General features: G+C 48.0%; 1 protein-coding gene across 2 annotated transcripts in view; it reads left to right on the forward strand.

The window, feature by feature from the left end:
- Positions 1 to 18,519, forward strand: part of Kcnh1 (potassium voltage-gated channel subfamily H member 1) — a 304,488-nt gene that overhangs the window by 140,769 nt on the left and 145,200 nt on the right. For both annotated transcript variants that reach the window (XM_028760606.1, XM_028760615.1), the window contains exon 7: positions 7,203 to 7,632. In XM_028760606.1, coding sequence (XP_028616439.1) covers positions 7,203 to 7,632 — 430 coding nt within the window. The remainder of the gene's footprint in view (positions 1 to 7,202; positions 7,633 to 18,519) is intronic.

Genomic DNA, 18,519 nt, shown 5'->3' on the forward strand with positions numbered 1-18,519 from the left:
CCCTGTGATGGTGGAGTGATTCTTACCCAGCATTCCCCTGTGATGGTAGAGTGATTCTTACCCAGCATTCCCCTGTGATGGTAGAGTGATTCTTACCCAGCAATTACCTGTGATGGTACACTGATTCTTACCCAGAATTCCCCTGTGATGGTAGAGTCATTCTTACCCAGCATTCCCCAGTGCTGTGGGAGGAATGACCTCTGAGATCTTGAGGGGTATCAATGAAGGACAGCCAATATTAAAACCATGAATAAAAAGAACGGAAACCACAAACTTGGAAGGTCTTTCTTACCTAAACCTCGGGTCCTGAGAACCCCTCTTGTCCCCTACCCTTCTGGAGTAGGCCTGTACCTATAGAGGCCTTTTCCTGGGGACAAGCTCTACCTGAGGCTGACACCTTGTCAAGTGTTTTCCTTCTTTCACCCTGAGACTGCTGGGGAAATTCTAGTTTCTTGGGGACCATTGCTTGAGTAGACTAATAACCAAGGAGGGGACACAGTGTCTCTAGAGTGTCTTCCTATCTAACAGGATGGTTCTATTAGCATGGCAGCTACACCCTCACAGACTCATCCCAGGGTTCAGGCTGTTGGCCTGCACTCAGCAGTACCACACTCCTGCCTTGAATTCCAGAGACCCATTCACCCATCTAAACCAGCTGCTGGAATCCTCCAGGTCCCCCAGGACACCTGAGCCGTGGTGTTTGACATGAGGCCACCTGATAGGGGGCTCCTGCCTTTCTGCCTGCACCTTGACCTTTGGTCAGGATGAGACTGACTGTAGTGGCTTATGTTCAGACTGGGCATGTGTGAGACTTTTGAATCTAAAGAGGCCGTGTAGGGAACGAATGGCCCATGCCTCTCTGCTGCTTCCTAGAGTGACGCTTTTCTAACCGCAGGACTGTTCTGTATATAAAGAGCTCAGGCCAGGAGAGAGATAAGGGACCAAGATTCTCCTCTGGTCACAGTCCTGGGGGCACCTGTGACTCTTAGGAAACTCACTTGGCTTTTTGCCCACACAGGACTCTGACCTGTGTTATCCCTGAGATTTACATCAGATTACCCCACAGAAAATGAAAACTGTAGCGTCCAGGCTTCAGGGCACAGTGAGGCTGCACTGCTTCCTTTGAGATGAGGGAGAAAATACATTCAAGGGCACTTGGATTCGTCTCTCTGTTGTGGAAGAAGAAAACTGAATTTAATATTCTGAGTGACGGACATGTTGCTTGATAAATCCAGAATTTCTGTCCCTTCTCCTTTGGATTTTTTTTTTGGTCAACAACCAAGAGTTTATTTCCAGCATCCTCAGAAGGGGAAGCGTGATGGTGGGAACTCACAAGGGAGCACACAGCTTGCTTCATGCTTCTGAGTAAGCACAAGGGACGTCCACAGTCCTCGAAAGGATGTCTAAGCTTCTTCCAGTGACTGTTTTCTACAGCGACTGCAGATGTGGCTTTTGGATGACATTAGTGGATTAAACAGATAGAAGGGTGCAGGCAATCCCAGTTTTGGTTAAAAAGCTCCCCTTGGGCTCAGTAACATCCTCCTGCTGCAGGAGTCCAGAGCAGTCCCTTGTGTGCACAACCTCGAGCCTCCTGCTGACTCAGCCGCAGGTGGCAGATGGTTTGCTCTGGGCTTGGCCTCAGGCAGTGTGAGGTCAGGGGATTAGGCGGTCCTGTTTTTGTATCATTTCTCCGTTCAGTTCAGGATGTGTCTTCTTTTCCCAGGTTTCAGAAAATAACCACTGATTGAATTAAGCATGGCTGAAATACAAGGTTGGAATGAGTAAGGGGAGGCAAATTAAATCCCAGCTTCAGAGCGCAGCTTCCAATGAAACCTGGTAAAAAACCAGTTTATCCCATTATCAACAGAAATGTCTCTGAGTTCTCAGAGTATAGAGCATTCTTGAAGTCATTTCTTTCAAGACAACACACAGGCAGTTTTTGTTAATAAAGTAGCAAATCTTTGTATTAGGCAGGTTTCCTCAGAGGAGAGCCAGTGGGGGTTGGTATACGTGCCTCATGCTTGCTTATAGCATGCGTGAGGTCTTGGGTCCCGTTGCTAGGGCAGTTTAAATGGCTGTGCTGGAGCATGCCCTGTATCCAGCACTTGGGAGGTAGAGGCAGGAGAATCAGGAGTTTGTGACTCCTTGACCTACCTTACTTAGTTCAAGGTCAGTCTGTTACATGAAAAAGAGGGTTGGGGAAAGAGAGACCTCTAGTGGAAAAGTCGTGTATATATGTAAATATAAATACACACACACACACACACACACACACACACACACGAGGATGGGTTGTGTCGAGCTGACTCACATGGTCACAGGGGCTTAACAGGTCCATAGTGGTGGCTGCCTACAAACTGCAGAACCAGCAAAGCTGGTGTATGGCTCATCTCAGAGGTCAGAAGCCTGAGAGACACAGGAATAACCCCAACTCCCTCAGCTTGAAACCAAAGACCCGAGGGAGCTCCATGCATGGCCCTGAGTGCAAACTTGAGTCTAAGGTTAAAGATCACTGGTCCAAGCCTGAAAGTGGCATCAGACAGCACACAGGCTTGGGAGGGAAGTGCTAGAGGGACTGAAGTCACCTTCCTTTCTTCCTGTTTGATTGTTTTTTTTTTTAATTCATTTGAGTTCTTAGTCCTTTGATTGGTGCTGCCCAGAGTCTGCACAGGTCTCTGTCACTCAGTTCACTGACCCACATGCTCATCTCCTCTGTAAACACGCGGACACACCCAGATGGGCACTTCCAACATCCCTCGTTCTCTCAGTGTAACCCGCACATCAGCATCACCATCCTTTTAGCAGACCATTGGGTTCAGTATCACTACAATGCAGGTTTCCACTCAACTACACCACAGAGCATCTGTGAGGAGCTAGAACTCTGAAGGGAGGGGATTGGACGTGGAGTCTGTGTGCTGGTCACTGCCTTTGCATTCACATGTTCATCTGAAGAGTAAGCCTATGATGAACTTGGAAGGTCTCAGGAATCCGGTGATGTCCTCAGCTCCTGGAGGGCTAACGGTGGAAATCACGTCTCTCATTGGCACTGTCCTTCCAGACCCAAGGATATATCAGTCTACAGCAGAGCAACAGAGTATGACACGCCCTTCACATCCCAGGGTGCTTTGCCGGTACTTCTGTCTGGAACTTGTTCTTCTTAGAGCATGGCTCACAACCTGTCTCCCCAGGCCTTGCCTTGATGCCGAGGTCTCCTGAGTGACATTGGCTGACCACCTTCCTGCTACTTCTGTGCATAGGTCTAGCCTGCTCTGTTAGGATACTGTCATGTAGCAGCTCATACTTTAGAGTTTTGTCCTATTATCTGTCTCTCTTAACTAAAAATTCTAGGTGGGTGAAGGTCTGACTCTGGGTTATCACTGGTCTGTCTCCAGTGCTTGACTTAGGAGTAGGAGCTCCATAAGCATTTGTTAAGCTTGGTGTGGTACAGACCTCGCATCCTATCTACTTGGGAGACTGGGGTAGAAGGATTCCAAGTTGAAGGCTTCTCTGACCTGCAGAATAAGTTCAAGGCCAGCCTGGACAGTGCAGTGAGATTATATCTCAAGATAAAAAGGTGAAAGGAAGCTGAGGTGTGGGGTACTGACAGCGGCCACCCTACTCTGCCTGAAGCTCTTCCTATCCCTCAGAACCTGTTTGAAGAATGATTGAAATGCCATTCATCGGGCCTGAGGAGGACACAGTCCCCTGGGGGAGGTAGTAGTTACTCTTTTGAGTACCGAGTTACTCTTGTTGGGAAAGATCTAAGTGTGGAGCTTAGAACTCCCTGTTCTTAATTTCAGAGTATAAGGGAGAATAACAGGGAAGGCCAGTGCTGACAGAAAGCCCGGGGAGCAGGTGCCAGGCAGGCACAATCCTTCGAGATGCGGGTCTTAGACCTCACCACATGAAGGTGTGAAACCATGAGACGGAAAAGGATGCAGCCGAAGGGGCCTCTGATCAATGAGGGTGGAAGATGGTCACGAAAATGATTTTTATATTTCTAGTTTGCCATGGCTGCTATCATGTTCCCAAGCAGAAGTGGGAGTCTGGTAACACTATTTAAAAAAAATGGCATTTCAATAACAGGCTGTGACTTTAGTGTCTTATCTATGGCAGAAAAAAAATATTATAGAAGAGACGATTGGTGAGTCTAGTGAGATGAGAAGCCGGGGAGGGGGGTGTCCGGAGAGATGGCTCGGTAGGTAAGAGATTGCTGCACAAACACGAGGCCCCAGTTTGGATCCCAGCACTCACATGGAGAGCACCAGGCATAGATGGCTGCATGCCCTTGTTACCCAGCGTGGGATGATCACTGGGGCTTCCCGGCTGTTAGTCTTGCTCCAGCTTTAGTAAGAGACCCTGTCTCAAAGGAGTAAAGCAGAGAGTGGTAGAACAGGACACCTGATTCTCTCCTCTGGACTCAGCAGGCACCACACATGTGTAAACACCGCTCCCCACACACACTCACCCCCCCCACACACACACACATACATCTAATTAGACGAGAAGCCAGGGATCTGGAGAGATGGCTCAGTGGGTAAGAGAGATTGCTGCACGAACAAGGCTCCAAGTTCGGATCCCAGCACTCACATGAAGAGCGCACGCACAGACACACTCACACACATACATAACACACATACACATTTTCTCACACACTCCTATACTCACACAAGGCGAGGTAAGACGAATCTAATGAGTGGTTTGTTTGGGCTGCTCACCTCAGTAAATCTGGAAAACTTGCACACGGTGAGTCTGAAGCCTGCAGACCATCCACGTCAGTCTGCATTCATCAGTGATATCACAGAGGAGCCACAGAGAGTTCCAGAGTCAGCCTCCCCGTCGAGGATGAGCTCAGTAGCTTCCGTTCTTACTGCTCCTCTGTTCTCCTTGACCCACCTGGAAACTCCCAGCTCTTCCTGATGCCAGGGTTCCATAAAGCATCCAGAAACCGCCTGCCATGTGAGATGGCTTTACACTGTGGAGTCTCTGGGGTAGCCTGGTTCTTTAGCATATGGCACTGTCAAGTTTTAATGTATTCAAATGGAAAAGAAGTTTGGAGCGCTCTGGTTTATTTATCTCATGAACTAAGCTACAGCGAAGCAGGGATGTGGGGGAGCCAAACTGATAGCGTGAAATGCCAGGATTCCAGCTGCTAATGCGATAAAAGAGAATTTGTATAGTCTCTGAGCAATGACATGCCGCTGTACAGAGACACAGCAGCGAAGTTTCAGATCCTCCTTAAGGAAAGGAAGAGAAAGCATGCCCTGACCTCAGACTCCTCCTGAGCGTGTGCTACACTTGCCGTGGTGTCTTAGATTCCAAAATGGGGGCTGACACTGTTCAACCCACTTGCTTCTAACACGCATGACAGGTGACTCCTATATTTGGGAAGATGTACTTCCTGGTGACGTTTTGGGAAGTGAGGACCTTATCACAGGAGATCATGTCTAGTGGTAATGGACACAGAGCACTGTGGACTTGTGGAGGGGTTGGGGATGGGGGGGGTCTGACTTAGAGTCATCATGGAAGCCCCATGGTGGACTCAGTGGCAAGCAGGATGATTAGATCACCAGATGGAGAGTCATAGGCCAGGCCTTCTGGGCTGAGAGGCCAATCTGAGGAGGCACCACATGTGTCTGCCTACCACATGGCCATCCCATTGGGAGTATAGCTAGAGCATAGCTTGGCCTTTGAGAGCTGGAGCAGTGTCCTGTGGTGCCATTGTGATGGAAAAGGAAGGGACAGGAATGTGGAAGGCGGATGAGAAAGGTGTGTAGGCACTGGTAGCCTCAAGGATTCCTGTGGTGGAGGCTGAGGCATGGGATAGTCAAAGGGAAGGGCCAAGGAAAAACAGATGGCCTTTGGGGGCTTCTGGAAGACCTAGTGTTGTTTTGAGCCGTATATGAACTAGGGAAAAATGAGAAGGCAGTTTTACCCTGGAAAGCACACTTTTCTCTGAACTGGGACCCTCGGGAGGAGGTGGCATGTGGGTGGCTGATACACGGTGTTTGATGTCTGACTCATTCCAGAGACTCCTTTGACTCCCAAAATAATCTTCTTCATGGCGGCTGCAGATGCTATTCACTCTGTAACTGGAAGCTGGTTACCCCCAGTTAGGGTACAGAGAGAGATCCCTGTGGAGAAAGATCTCCCCTTACCCTATCAGCTGACTGCACCTAAGTATGAAGACTGTGTCCACTCTTTCTGTGTGGCAGGGTCGATCCCAGCAGAGGGAGGACACTGGGAACTTCCATGCTGATAGAGAACTTCATTAACAGATAAGACACCACCACATCTGTTGCAGGTTCTACGGCTGTGAAGCCTGTTTGTTTGTCCTGCTGTTTATTTACTTTCTGCTACTGGAAATCAAAGTGAGGTGTCCGCACAAGGTGGTGTGTACCACCGTGCTTGGCATTTCAATTAACCTTAATTTCAAACGTTGTTTTCTTAATAACCAAAGTAATGATAATGACAGAAATTAGGTAAATACATGCATTTATAACAAAATAGGTAAAACTAGAACAAAAACAGCCTGTGGTTCCGGATTGCTTTCTAATACACACATATTTGTTTGCTTATGTGCAATGTAGTGTGGTTATATAATTCATTGCCACATGAAATAAATATGCTACAACTCAAATATTTCATATTGCATAATATGAAATATTATACAACCCTTGAAAGTTTTCTTAAATTAACTAATGGTATGGAAATACACATATTTGTTGCTTTCATGTATAATAACTACTTGTTTTGTTTAATTTTCAAGCAAGTCATAAAACACTAAATAGAAATCTCTATTCCAGAATCCTTGGAATAGATTTCAGATTTTGAAGGGCTGGAGAGACAGTCAGAGAGTTAAGAGCTTTTATTGCTCTTATGGGGGATACAGGTGTGGTTCCCAGCATGCACTTGACAGTGCCTCTAATGCCAGTTCCAGGGACCCTGACACTCCCTCTGGCTTCTACAGGTACCAGGCAAGTACATGGTACACAGCTAAAACTGCAGCTAAAACCACTCATACACATAACATTAAAATAAACAGTAGTTTTTCAAAAAGCATTCTAAGTTTTTCAAAGGGTTGTATAATATCGCATGTCATGGAAGCAAACACGATGCTTAACCTAATGACAGCGGTGGGGTGGAGGGACGGAGTCTTAGCTTTGTTCATTCTCTCTGATTCTGTGTCCATCCCCTTCCAGGGCATCAGCAGCCTGTTCAGTTCTCTGAAAGTTGTGCGGCTGCTCCGTCTCGGGCGAGTGGCCCGCAAGCTGGACCACTACATCGAGTACGGGGCCGCGGTACTGGTCCTGTTGGTGTGCGTGTTCGGGCTGGCTGCCCACTGGATGGCCTGTATCTGGTACAGCATTGGGGACTATGAGATCTTTGATGAAGACACCAAGACCATCCGCAACAACAGCTGGCTCTACCAACTGGCGTTGGACATCGGCACGCCATACCAGTTTAATGGGTCTGGTTCGGGGAAGTGGGAAGGCGGGCCAAGCAAGAACTCTGTCTACATCTCCTCACTGTACTTCACCATGACGAGTCTCACCAGTGTGGGCTTTGGTAACATTGCCCCATCCACAGACATCGAGAAGATCTTCGCAGTGGCCATCATGATGATTGGCTGTGAGTACGGCGCTTGGTGTGGGGCGGGACAGGACAATCAGGAACTCGAGGCCATCTTGCCTGATGGCCAGGCCTACTGCAGGCTGAAGGTGGGGTGGGGTTACTTGACTAGCAGGATCAAGGAATGATTGCTTAAGATGACCAACAGACACATCTTCTCCTGAAGGCTAGCTTTATGGCTTTCCTCGTATTTGAATCAGCTCACGCTGGTTGAGAAACAAATTTAAGGAAAAAAATGTAAGAAGTGTGGAGAGGAGTGGGGGTGTAGCTCACTTGGTAAAGTGCTTGTGTAACACGCAGACAGCCCTGGGTTTGATCTTCAGCACTGTGCAAACTGGGTGTGGTGGAGCAAGTGGTGATCTGAGCTTTGGGGGATCGGTGACAGGGCAATTGAGAGCCCAAGGTCATCTTTAGATAGAAAGTTCTAGGCCAGCCTGGGTCCATGAGATGCTGTTAGTTGAAAGGGAGGGGTGGAAGTACAGGACAGAGAGAGGTGGGGGGGGGGAGGTAGAGAGGGAGGGAGAGACAAGCTTTCTATGTATCTGGGCTTCTGGATACTTATTTTTATAAAGTTTGGAAGACTGTTTCATATACAGTTTGCTAAGAATGCTGAGCTGTCAGGGTCTTTCCATGTCTGGTTTAGTCTTAAGGCCGCGAGTGTGGGGCTTTGCTTGCACAGTGACATGGCCACAGCAGAGACAGACAGCCCTCTTCTCTGCAGCTCCCCCTGCTTTGTTCTTGATGAGATACTTGAGTGAACTTCAGCGGGCATCTAACATGTCTCGTGAAGTATGCTGGTTTAAACATAGGTTAGATCCGCTTTGTCCAGCCTGGCATGAGAGCGAATACTGTCCACCAGAGGAGCTCAGAGCAGCTTGGTCTTCATGACAATGGTTACATGTTAGGGTGAAAGCAATGCTGAAGTCTGCGTTCAGTGAAATATTGTTTCAATTGCTTTTCTTCAGGCTTTCCTAGGGAAGAATTTAGTTCTCTAGGAGAACTCTCTGAATCACCACTTTCTTCTTTCCACATCCTTCCTTCCCTTTCCCCTTCCCCCTGGTTTCTTTTTGGAAGACCAGTTCTTGCTATGTAGCTCATGATGACCTGGAACTCTCTTTAGCCTAAGCCAGCTTCAAGCTCCTGCCAGCCCTCTTGGGCTCAGCCAACCTGAGAGCTACGATTATAGACCTGAGAGAAATGATCATTCTCAACTGAGATGAATATTTTTTCTGTCTGCCTCTTGGTAGACAAATCCCCATACTTGATACACAACATGCCACTATCACACACACATCCCCTGGAGGGGGGGGGGGGGGTGGGGAGAGTGAGAGAGAGAAAGAGAGAGACAGACAGAGAGATAGAGACAGAAAGAGAGACAGAGACAGAGAGACAGAGACAGAAAGAGAGAGACAGAAAGAGAGACAGACACACAGAGACAAATAGACAGAGAGACAGGAAGAGATAGAGACAGAGAGACAGAAAGAGAAAGAGAGAGAGAGAGAGAGAGAGAGAGAGAGAGAGAGAGAGAGAGAGATTAATGGGATACTGTTCCTGCACTGAATATCCCTCTAGTTCTTGAGGCAAGTGCTGCAGCCTGAGTCACTTTACCACTGACGACCGTGTGGCTGCTGCTGTAGAAGAGTCTAGAAAGTGCTACCTACCTTCATCCCAGGAAGCCTCAGTGGGGAGGGTACCTGCCTGGACCTCAGTGGTTTGTGTTCATGCTGCCATAGCACCCACTGTGCTGTGTGGCACTTCATGGGACAGGTCACGCTAGGGAAGCATCTGATCACACCAAGAACCCAACCTTCAGAGCAGGGCTTCCTCCTCGGGGTGACATTGGTGACTGACTTGTTGACCAACCTGGAGAAGCCCGAGGCTTTAGCTGGGCACTCTTCCCACTTGTTGAGAGATCCAGCTCTGCGGTCACATTGTCATACAATGGGCTCGCCACCCGCTTCTTGTCACTCCCGTCTCATGCTTGACGCAGGCAGATTCCTGAGCATCTTAGCAGCTGCGTCTGAAGGGGTGATTGGTTCTGAGAACTGGGTGCTGCTGGAGCTGCTGCGTTTGCTCCTTATTTTAAAATGAGTTTTAATAGAGATGATTGCCTGGCCATGGGAAGCTGTGAGAAGGATCCGTGGGTGGCTAATTGCTTCAGTTTAATTAGAACTTGGGGTGCTTTCTCATGTCTCAGGCAAGGCTTTAAGATCCTTTTCTCTTCTTCTAGAAGGGTTTTAGCCTCCACTGCACTGGTTTCTAGTCAGGACTTGCAACTTAAAAACAAAACAAAACTTCAGTGCTGGGGCTGAGTTTAGCACCTTTTACATGCTTTCACCTTTCACCTTTCACATTTCACCTTTCACCTTTCACATGCTTTCAACTTTCACCTTTCACATGCTTTCACCTTTCACTTTTCACATGCTTTCACCTTTCATATGCTTTCACCTTTTACCTTTTACCTTTCACACCTTTCAACTTTCACCTTTCAACTTTCACCTTTCACATGCTTTCACCTTTCACCTTTTACCTTTCACACCTTTCAACTTTCACCTTTCAACTTTCACCTTTCACATGCTTTCACCTTTTACCTTTTACCTTTCACCTTTCACATCTTTCACCTTTCACATCCACTCCACCACTGGGCTGCTTCTACTGTTCTTTCAGAATTTTTATGAGCCTTGGGGTATGGAATGATCAAAGTGATATACTATACACAGGGCCAGACTCCCTTCCCTTCAGGGGAGATGAACGCCTGATTATAGCCATTACCAAGACTTTGCTAAGAGTGGGCAGTTAGAAATGGGCCTATTTCACGGTCCCCAAAGGCTTTCAGGACTAAAGGCATTCAACGAAGGCAAGCATATCTTTTCCCAAACTATTCTCCCACGAGAGTGTTATTTCCTAGTATCCAGGGGAAACCCTGGTCATTTCCACTACTTTTATGATTCCGTCTTCTCAGAGCTAGGGAACGTTTCCATTTCTTTACGGTAATTGAAGAAGACTACTAAGGCCGTTTCGTCTGTGTGCTGAAGCATGTGGACTGTTGGGCTACGTTCCCCTGTCTTGCTCTGGTGAATGCAGACGCTATGCTGAGCACGCCCACGTGGTCTACAGTTGAGTCTGCCTGTTATTCGGTAAGGAAAGGTGGGCTCAGAGAAGTTTCCTCACCTTCTCAAGAGTGTGGGGCTGGTGGGCAGGGTGGAGAAGGTTCAGTGGTCGGTCACCTGTGAGGGTGATGGAGGCATACCCTTGGTGTGGGCCACCTGCACAGATTCCCAGTGCTCCATCACTGACAGGTGCAGAATTCCTTAAGTAAACCCGAGCAGGCTGCCGTGTCCGGTGTGGAAATTCTCCATGCTTCTTTGTTTCTGTGCTCCGAATTCAGGACTAGCTGTTTAGGGAAAGAGCTATTTTTCAGCGACCTGTCACTTTTGGTTACAGCTGTGACATATGTCTGACAAATTCTTGTGTTAACGAGAAAGGTTTTGCACCATGTGTAATACTAGTAATCAGCTCTGTAAACCCCACTTTCTGAACACTATTCCATCAGGATCCCTGTCAGTGTTAGGTTTATGGCTTTTCCCCTTTGCTGTCTCTGTGTACATATGTATACACTTATGCCCTTTTTGTACCCTTCCTGGGGTCAGACTTAACACCAGGACTTAGATATCTAGCAGCAAAAGCCTGGGCAAATCCTGAGAACTCTGCACTGCTTTACTCCCAGGCTACCTTTCAATTCTTACAGTGGGAAACAAGATTCATTTTTTTTTCCTTTGCGTTCAGTTTTTCATGTCATAGGGATGGGTGGCATTTCTCGGCTCTCCTGTGGTGATGTGTTAGCTGTCCCATCAGTGATATGCGCTTTCTGTGGCTTCTGGTGTCAGCTCTGAATGCCTCATTACAACTTGCTTATTCCCTAGAGGATGCCAGGAAACAGGGAAAAAGCATTTGCAAGCTAGCCCACTTTTCTCTATTCGAACAGAATATCCCTTTAGGAGCATGTGGAAACCGAGGCTGTCTTCAGTGGGCTGGCTTTAGATCCAAGCTGTAGCCAGCCCTCACCTTGGCTTCCCTATCAGCGTAAGAGAAAAGGGCCTGGAGTTGGAGCCCTCACTGTGGCTCATCCATATCGTGGCATCTGAGGATCCCCAAGGAAGAAAGATGTATATGGCAACGGTGATTTACCTCAGCCTCAGGTTGGGTCCTGGCCCTGTCTTGGATGGCTCTTGGGGAGGATTTGATGGTGAAGAGCCAGTTGCCATTTTCCAAATATGTTCTTGTACTTTTCCACTTTCCCCATAATGTCACTACTGTCAGTCTGTCAGTTTAAGTAAGCGGCACTCAGCTTCCCTGTCTGGTGATGGCAGGAGATACCACCAGGGCCTGTGTAGCCTCCTGCATCTGTGAAGCACGTCTGTCTTCCCAGTCTGCCTCATCTCACTCCCTTCAAACCCCAGCTGGGCTCCGGTGCTCGGGGACTCTTGTGAAGATCCTGAGCCCTGAGCAGACCCTTCTCTCACTCTCCTGCTGGACCTGAGCCTGTCTAGATGAATCAGTGCCTTTCAACGTTCCTCAAGGCTGATCCCGTGCAGCATTGGGCCCACTCTGGGTGGGCTGCTTTATATCACTTTCTGTTTTTTTTTTTTCTAAAATAATATGGTCACAACTCTCAGTAAGAACTTAGTGGTAGGAGGGAGAACTTAGATGATTTTAATTAATCATAGACTCTCAGTAAATATGGACTTGTTCATTCTGAACAGTTAAAGCCTTAAGGTTGGGAAGGTACCTACTGAGGAAGTTTGTTATTGATGGCCTGCAGACCCAGAACATGTCTCTTAGAAGTTCAGACTTCATCTGGCTGCCTCACAGACACCAGAGACCAGCTTCTTTCCTATGTCCATATGTCACTTCTGTGTTGGGATCCCATGTGACTGTTCGAGCTTCACCCATATTCTTTCCCCCTAGAAAATAGGAAGAAGGAGGTAGAAAATGCCAGTCATGCACCTCTATTTTGAGAACAAGATTAGGAAGTTATGCATATTCATTTTCTTCATACCCCATTGGCCAGGATTCGATGACCTAGCTGCAAGAGAGTCTGAGAAATGTAGTCTTACCCGAATCATTGGTTTGAGGGGAAAAACAAAATTTAGAGTTGTTTTACTGGGGAGAAGAGACTCTGATTCAAGTGTGAGATCTGCTCTGTGGTTTGGGTTGTACAGTTTTGCTGAGAGTGAAGGGATTCATTGCCTTTGGCTCTGCTTTCACTGATGGCAGGGACATGGCATGATGAAACGTGACGGCCATGTGAAGAAGGTGAGAGTTTTCCCTCCAGAGGCCAAGACTTTCAGTGTCATTAACCAAGGCTGCCTCTTGCTCTTCCCACTTAATTTTGTGTTTCCTGTTCTTAGAGAAAATAAAGCAATAATTGCTGCTCTGTCTGAGGAGCGCGGGATGCTATTTAATTTCATTTTTGGTTTATGTTTATTTTGGGAAGTGGGGCAGTGTTCAGAATTCTCTGGGAGAAATAACCACTCATTTATCATTTATTCTTAGATGTCTTTTCTAGCCAGGGAATGAGCTGCTTTTTCTTGGGAACTTGCTTCACCCCCACCCATCGCCCACAGCCCTCCAGGCATCTCCACCTGTGGCACAGCCTGGAATTACCACCTGCCCCTCTCTTCCTTTATTCCTCTCTGACAGATCACAAGTACTCAACACCTCCCACCCCGTCCCCAACATGCTGGCTGCACTCTTTAGGGCCATGGGTCCTCTGGGAGTGCTTCTTTTCGTTCACATTGGACCTGTCTCTGAACATGCTTCTGACCATCTTGGTATCTTTCTCATTGTGCTATGGATTTTGTTCAGCTCCAGGGAGACTCTTGGTTTCTAGAGGGCAGGATCTGTGTGACTCTCTGTGGTCCCTCTTCTCTATGCTGGAGTGGGGGAAAGAGCGTCAGAACCAGCCAGATCTGGATGCCAGAAGAATGGATTGGTGTACAGTGCCTGGCACAGAGGTCCCCACTAGGGTGCCAGCAGTAAGAGCTCTTCCCTGTTCCCCCTCCCCCATCTTATAGCTCGTTGTGGAATTCAACAAAAGATGATGTTGCCAGTCTCATTAGTCCTTTGGGTGTGGTCTTCTGTAAGAGAATTTGAAATTGCCTTGCCTGCAGTGTGTAGTTGGCAAGTCCCTAAATGTAAGCACCCCTGGCTGTGAGTTTTCTAGATACAAACAAACTCCCTTCAAGATACAAATTGGCTGGACCACAGAGCAAATTAAGGGAAGCTGTTGGTGTTGTTGGTGTGATTGGAGAGGCCTCCCAGATACCACTGCCCAGGCTTTACTTGCAGCATCAGGACCAAGAGCAAGAGGAGCTCCTGAGAGAACGAACAAGAACACTGAGCACCCAAAGACAATCTTGTGTGTAAAACAGGGGTTCATTCCTCTTTGGCAGACATGAAACAGCTTGCCCCAGGGCACAGCTTTGGAGGTGGCTCAACTGAATTTTGATCCTAGTTTCACCTGACAACAAAGTCTTTCTCTTTGTGTTGTTGCTACCCTGGCTGGTTGTTTTGGGATACAGCAAGGGAAAGCATCCTTTGTGTTGTGTGTGTTGAAGGTACACAGAATTAAGAGCTGAGGAACTGTGGGGGGTGGTGGAGATGCTTTCTTGCAAGATATTTTTCTAGCTTGGGCTTATAATTATGATTAAAATGATCTGATTGCATGTATTGTGGGAGGACACTGGCTTTGATTGTAGCTGGTTGCTGTACCCCAAAGAGAAGAATTCACAACAAGCACTAGATGTTAGCAAACTTGGGTGGGATGAAAGCTAATGGAGGAATTCTCTCTGACCTTACAGATTGGCATGTTTTATTTTATAAAAAGATAGAGAAGCCAGGAATATGTCTGGTGTAGGTTTGGTAAGGTGTGAGGGAAGGGGGTGCCTCTGCTGGCCCATGCTGAGGCATCCCTTCCCACTCCCAGAGCCTCACAGGAACCAGCCACACCACAGTATAGTATAGAATAGAGTTTATTCAGGGAGTTGAGAGAGAGGCAGAGAGAGGGGGAGCAGGAGCAAGAAGAGAGAGCAAGAGGGCAAGAGAGAGAGGATGGAGCAAGCAGCCTCTTTTACAGTGAGTCAGGCATACCTGGCTGTTGCCAGGTAACTCTGGGTGAAGCCTAGACTAAATGCCAACAGGCACATTATCTGAGAAACTCTCTTGTTTTTTTAAATGCAAATTATCCTGAGATTGAAGTGGTAATGTTATTAGAATTCAATATTTAGCTTCTAATGTGCTTCTATGCCTATCTCCTTTGAAGCTCATAACACCTTGTGGAGAAGGTAGGGCTGCCTCTTTATGGCTAAAGAGACAGTGGTGTTGCTTGCCACAGGTCACATAGTTAGCAAGAAGGGAGCTGGGCTCAGCAGTTCTGTGTCATGCTGTGCTCCTGGTCTCTGAGTGCCATGGCAACCATTGGTTCTGGTAACCACAAACAGTGCTGGTGGGTCAGCGGCTGATGCCTTCATGGATCGTGTCAAAGCACAGACAGTGGGTGGCGGTGGACAAGGGTGGTGATGGCTCCCTCTCCACGTGCAGCAGAGGAATTGGTAAATGTCATTTCACACCTCCAGCTGCTATGTGTCAAGTATTTATCATAGTTCGAAACTGATAGACCAACACATACGGGAGAAGTCATACTGAGGAGAAAAGAATTTTTCCTTTTCTTTAAAACTAGTGAGAGACAGCAGTCCACTAGGGAATGTTTCCGAAGACACAGGAGTCAACATTTTCCTGCCAGTCTAGGTGACCATCCCAGTTCCCAACAAGAATGAGATGGCTCCAGAGAATGCAGCCACCATTCATTCCCTGTTTTCCTCTAAGTAGCAAGAAGAAAGCACTGGTGGTCCGAGATAAGTACTTGCCTCCTGGCCAGTCCCCCAGACTCTATCCTGTGGTAGGTTCGTGTTTGTGACCCACTTCTGTGTACCAAGGATCGGGGTTGCAGCCCTTACCACAAGACCCCATGTGCTGTGTGTTTTGAGCAGCCAGACTTCTGCCCTGAAGTCTTCCACTTAGACGGTGTCTGGGCTGTAGGAGAAGACATCTGTCTGGGCTGTAGGAGAAGGTGTCTGTCTGGGCTGTAGGAGAAGTTGTCTGTCTGGGCTGTAGGAGAAGGTGTCTGTCTGGGCTATAGGAGAAGGTGTCTTGACTGCAGGAGAAGGTGTCTGTCTGTCTGTCTGGGCTGTAGGAGAAGGTGTCTTGACTGCAGGAGAAGGTGTCTGTCTGTCTGTCTGGGCTATAGGAGAAGGTGTCTGTCTGGGCTGTAGTCTGGGCCTTTGACTTGGAGGATTCCTGTGGTTTATGTAGATTGTATAATTCAGTCTCAGAACAAAGATTCCATAGTCCATCTGTCCACCAGCTCATTCACAGTCTGCTCACGTCTCTAGGACAGTCCTCTTTAGAGGAAACTCACTGGACAAGAGAGCCTTCTGAAAGCCACCCCCAGTGCTCACAGAGCCAGCCAGGCTGCATACATGGCTGATGAAAGGTCAGAAGCCACCTTTATGTTCCGATGTCACAGAGCTTAGAAAACCCAAGGATCAAATCAGACAATCATGGAAGCAGATCCTGGCTCTGTTCTGCTATGTGATAGGATGAAACCCTTGTATTCCCGAGCCTGCTTCTTCATCTGGATTTGTTGCAAACAGAATGGCAGTGACAAGCTGAGACTGGTCCCTTCTAGAACCTGTGTTTGGGATCTGGGTAGGAACCACAGCTGGCGCATGTCAGTGGTGCTCTCTCTTCTCTACTGTTTGTTGCTTTCAGTCAGTTGACATTTCTACAAGGGACTTTGATGGGTATCTTAGTTGGGGTTTTACTGCTGTGAACAGACACCACGACTAAGGCAACTCTTATAAGGACAACCTTTAATTGGGGCTGGCTTACAGGTTCAGAGGTTCAGTCCATTATCATAAAGACAGGAACATGGCAGCATCCAGGCAGGCATGGTACAGGAGGAGCTGAGAATTCTTTGTCTTTATCTCAAGGCTGCTAGCAGAATACTGACTTCCAGGCAGCTAGGAGGAGGGTCTTAAAGCCCACACCCACAATGACACACCTACTCCAAAGGGCCATACCTTCTAATAGTGCCACTCCCTGGGCCAAGCATATACAAACCATCACAGTGGGTGTCAGCTAAGGGTTTAAAGGCATGGAGGAGACATGCTAGAAAAGGTAGTGATGGGAACGGGGATTGCCCATCTTTTGTGTGAGAAGAGCTGAATGAAGATTTGTGTGGGGGACTCAATATAAGAATACAAGAGGATTCGATCAGGCAGGCACTGAGAGGGCCAACTCCACGAATCCTCTGCTGACCTGACTCTGCAGTCCCTCAGAACCCTTTCCTTTCTTACTCTTCTTCACTGTGGTCCTTCGTGCACATGAGAAGGGGAGGATGCTCTTATAAGCTAGAGACCTGGCTCTGAGTTATAGCTATGCAGTGACAAAGCCAACCACTGCCTCAAGAAAACTAGGCAAGGAGTGGGGGCTGGAGAGGAGCCCGAAAGGAAGGGCAACAGGCTCTGGGGGAAGGCAAGCATGTGGGGAAATCACCCTGAGCTCTGCAGATCATAGAGCTAACCTTGGCCAGGCTGACCCTTTATTTGTGCTATAGGAAAGAATGGGGAGAGGAGCTCAGAGAATGGGGGTGGCAGAACCAGAGCAGGGAAAGGGAGTCCCCTTTTCTGCTTAGAACTGACATAATGGCAGCCCACACCCCTGGCTTAGAGAGCCCAGGTTTCCCTTGGGTGAAATGGAATTACCCATTGGAGAAACTAAAGCACACTCTGAGGAGTTCCACAAACCAGCCCAGATGTGTAAATTAGCAGAGAAGGCAGAGACAGCGCTGCAGAGAGGCACAGTGGCGGAGCCGCTGGACAGAGACTGCCCACCGGGCCAGCTTGGATAGCCAGAAGGAAGGAACAGAGGAAAGGACAGTTGGAAGCCACAGGCTTTTACTGCCTGGCTTTGGAGTCTGTCCCTCCCTGGAAGCTCAGGTGTTTAATTACACAGAACTGCGATCACAGGCAGTCACCAGAGGGCTTGGCTGGAACCCAACAGTTTAACAAGTGGAAGTGAGGCAGGGTTTCAGAGTACCGGGCTTTGTGAACGGGGCTCGGCGTCACTTCAGACTTTCATCCTTGTTTTCCTTTCTGCCCTCCCTCCTTCCCACAGATACAGATCAAAGCCTTTCTGTGTGCCAGGCACTTAGACTCAGCGTGAGGTGAGGGCAAATGTGCAGCCGCTCTCTTCTAGTGACGACGGACCCGAGCTCCAGTGGTGTGATGGGCACGCACCCAGCTTCACACTCACTTTGGAAGTTGTCCTATCAACTGTGTTCCCAGGATTCCCTTCTTCTGCCATTGGCTTTTTGGAACCAACCCCACAACGTGACATTTATCCAAATGTGGCCCTTCCAGCCTTAACAATATTCATCTGGGAATGCAGGGACGTAGTAACCAGCACAAAATTCTGCTTTTCCTTTCTGTCATGTGCAGCAAGATTGCTAGAATCCAACTCATTTAAGTTTTGAATTAAAATTTGTTTCAAGTACATGTGTGTGGTACACATGTGTGTATGCATGCATGTGGGTTCACATGCATTGGCATGTGTGTGGGTGTACATGTGTGGGCATGTGTGGACATGTGTGGGCATGTGTGGACATGTGTGAGTGAACATGTGTGTATGCATGTGTGTGGGTGCACATGTGTGTATGCATGTGTGGACATGTGTGGGTGTACATGCATGGGCATATGTGAATGCACATGTGTGTATGCATGTGTGTGAGTGCACATGTGTGTATGCGTGTGTAGGGGTGCATAT

This window comes from Grammomys surdaster, unplaced genomic scaffold (assembly GCF_004785775.1).
Source record: "Grammomys surdaster isolate TR1022 unplaced genomic scaffold, NIH_TR_1.0 130, whole genome shotgun sequence".
Taxonomy (NCBI): domain Eukaryota; kingdom Metazoa; phylum Chordata; class Mammalia; order Rodentia; family Muridae; genus Grammomys; species Grammomys surdaster.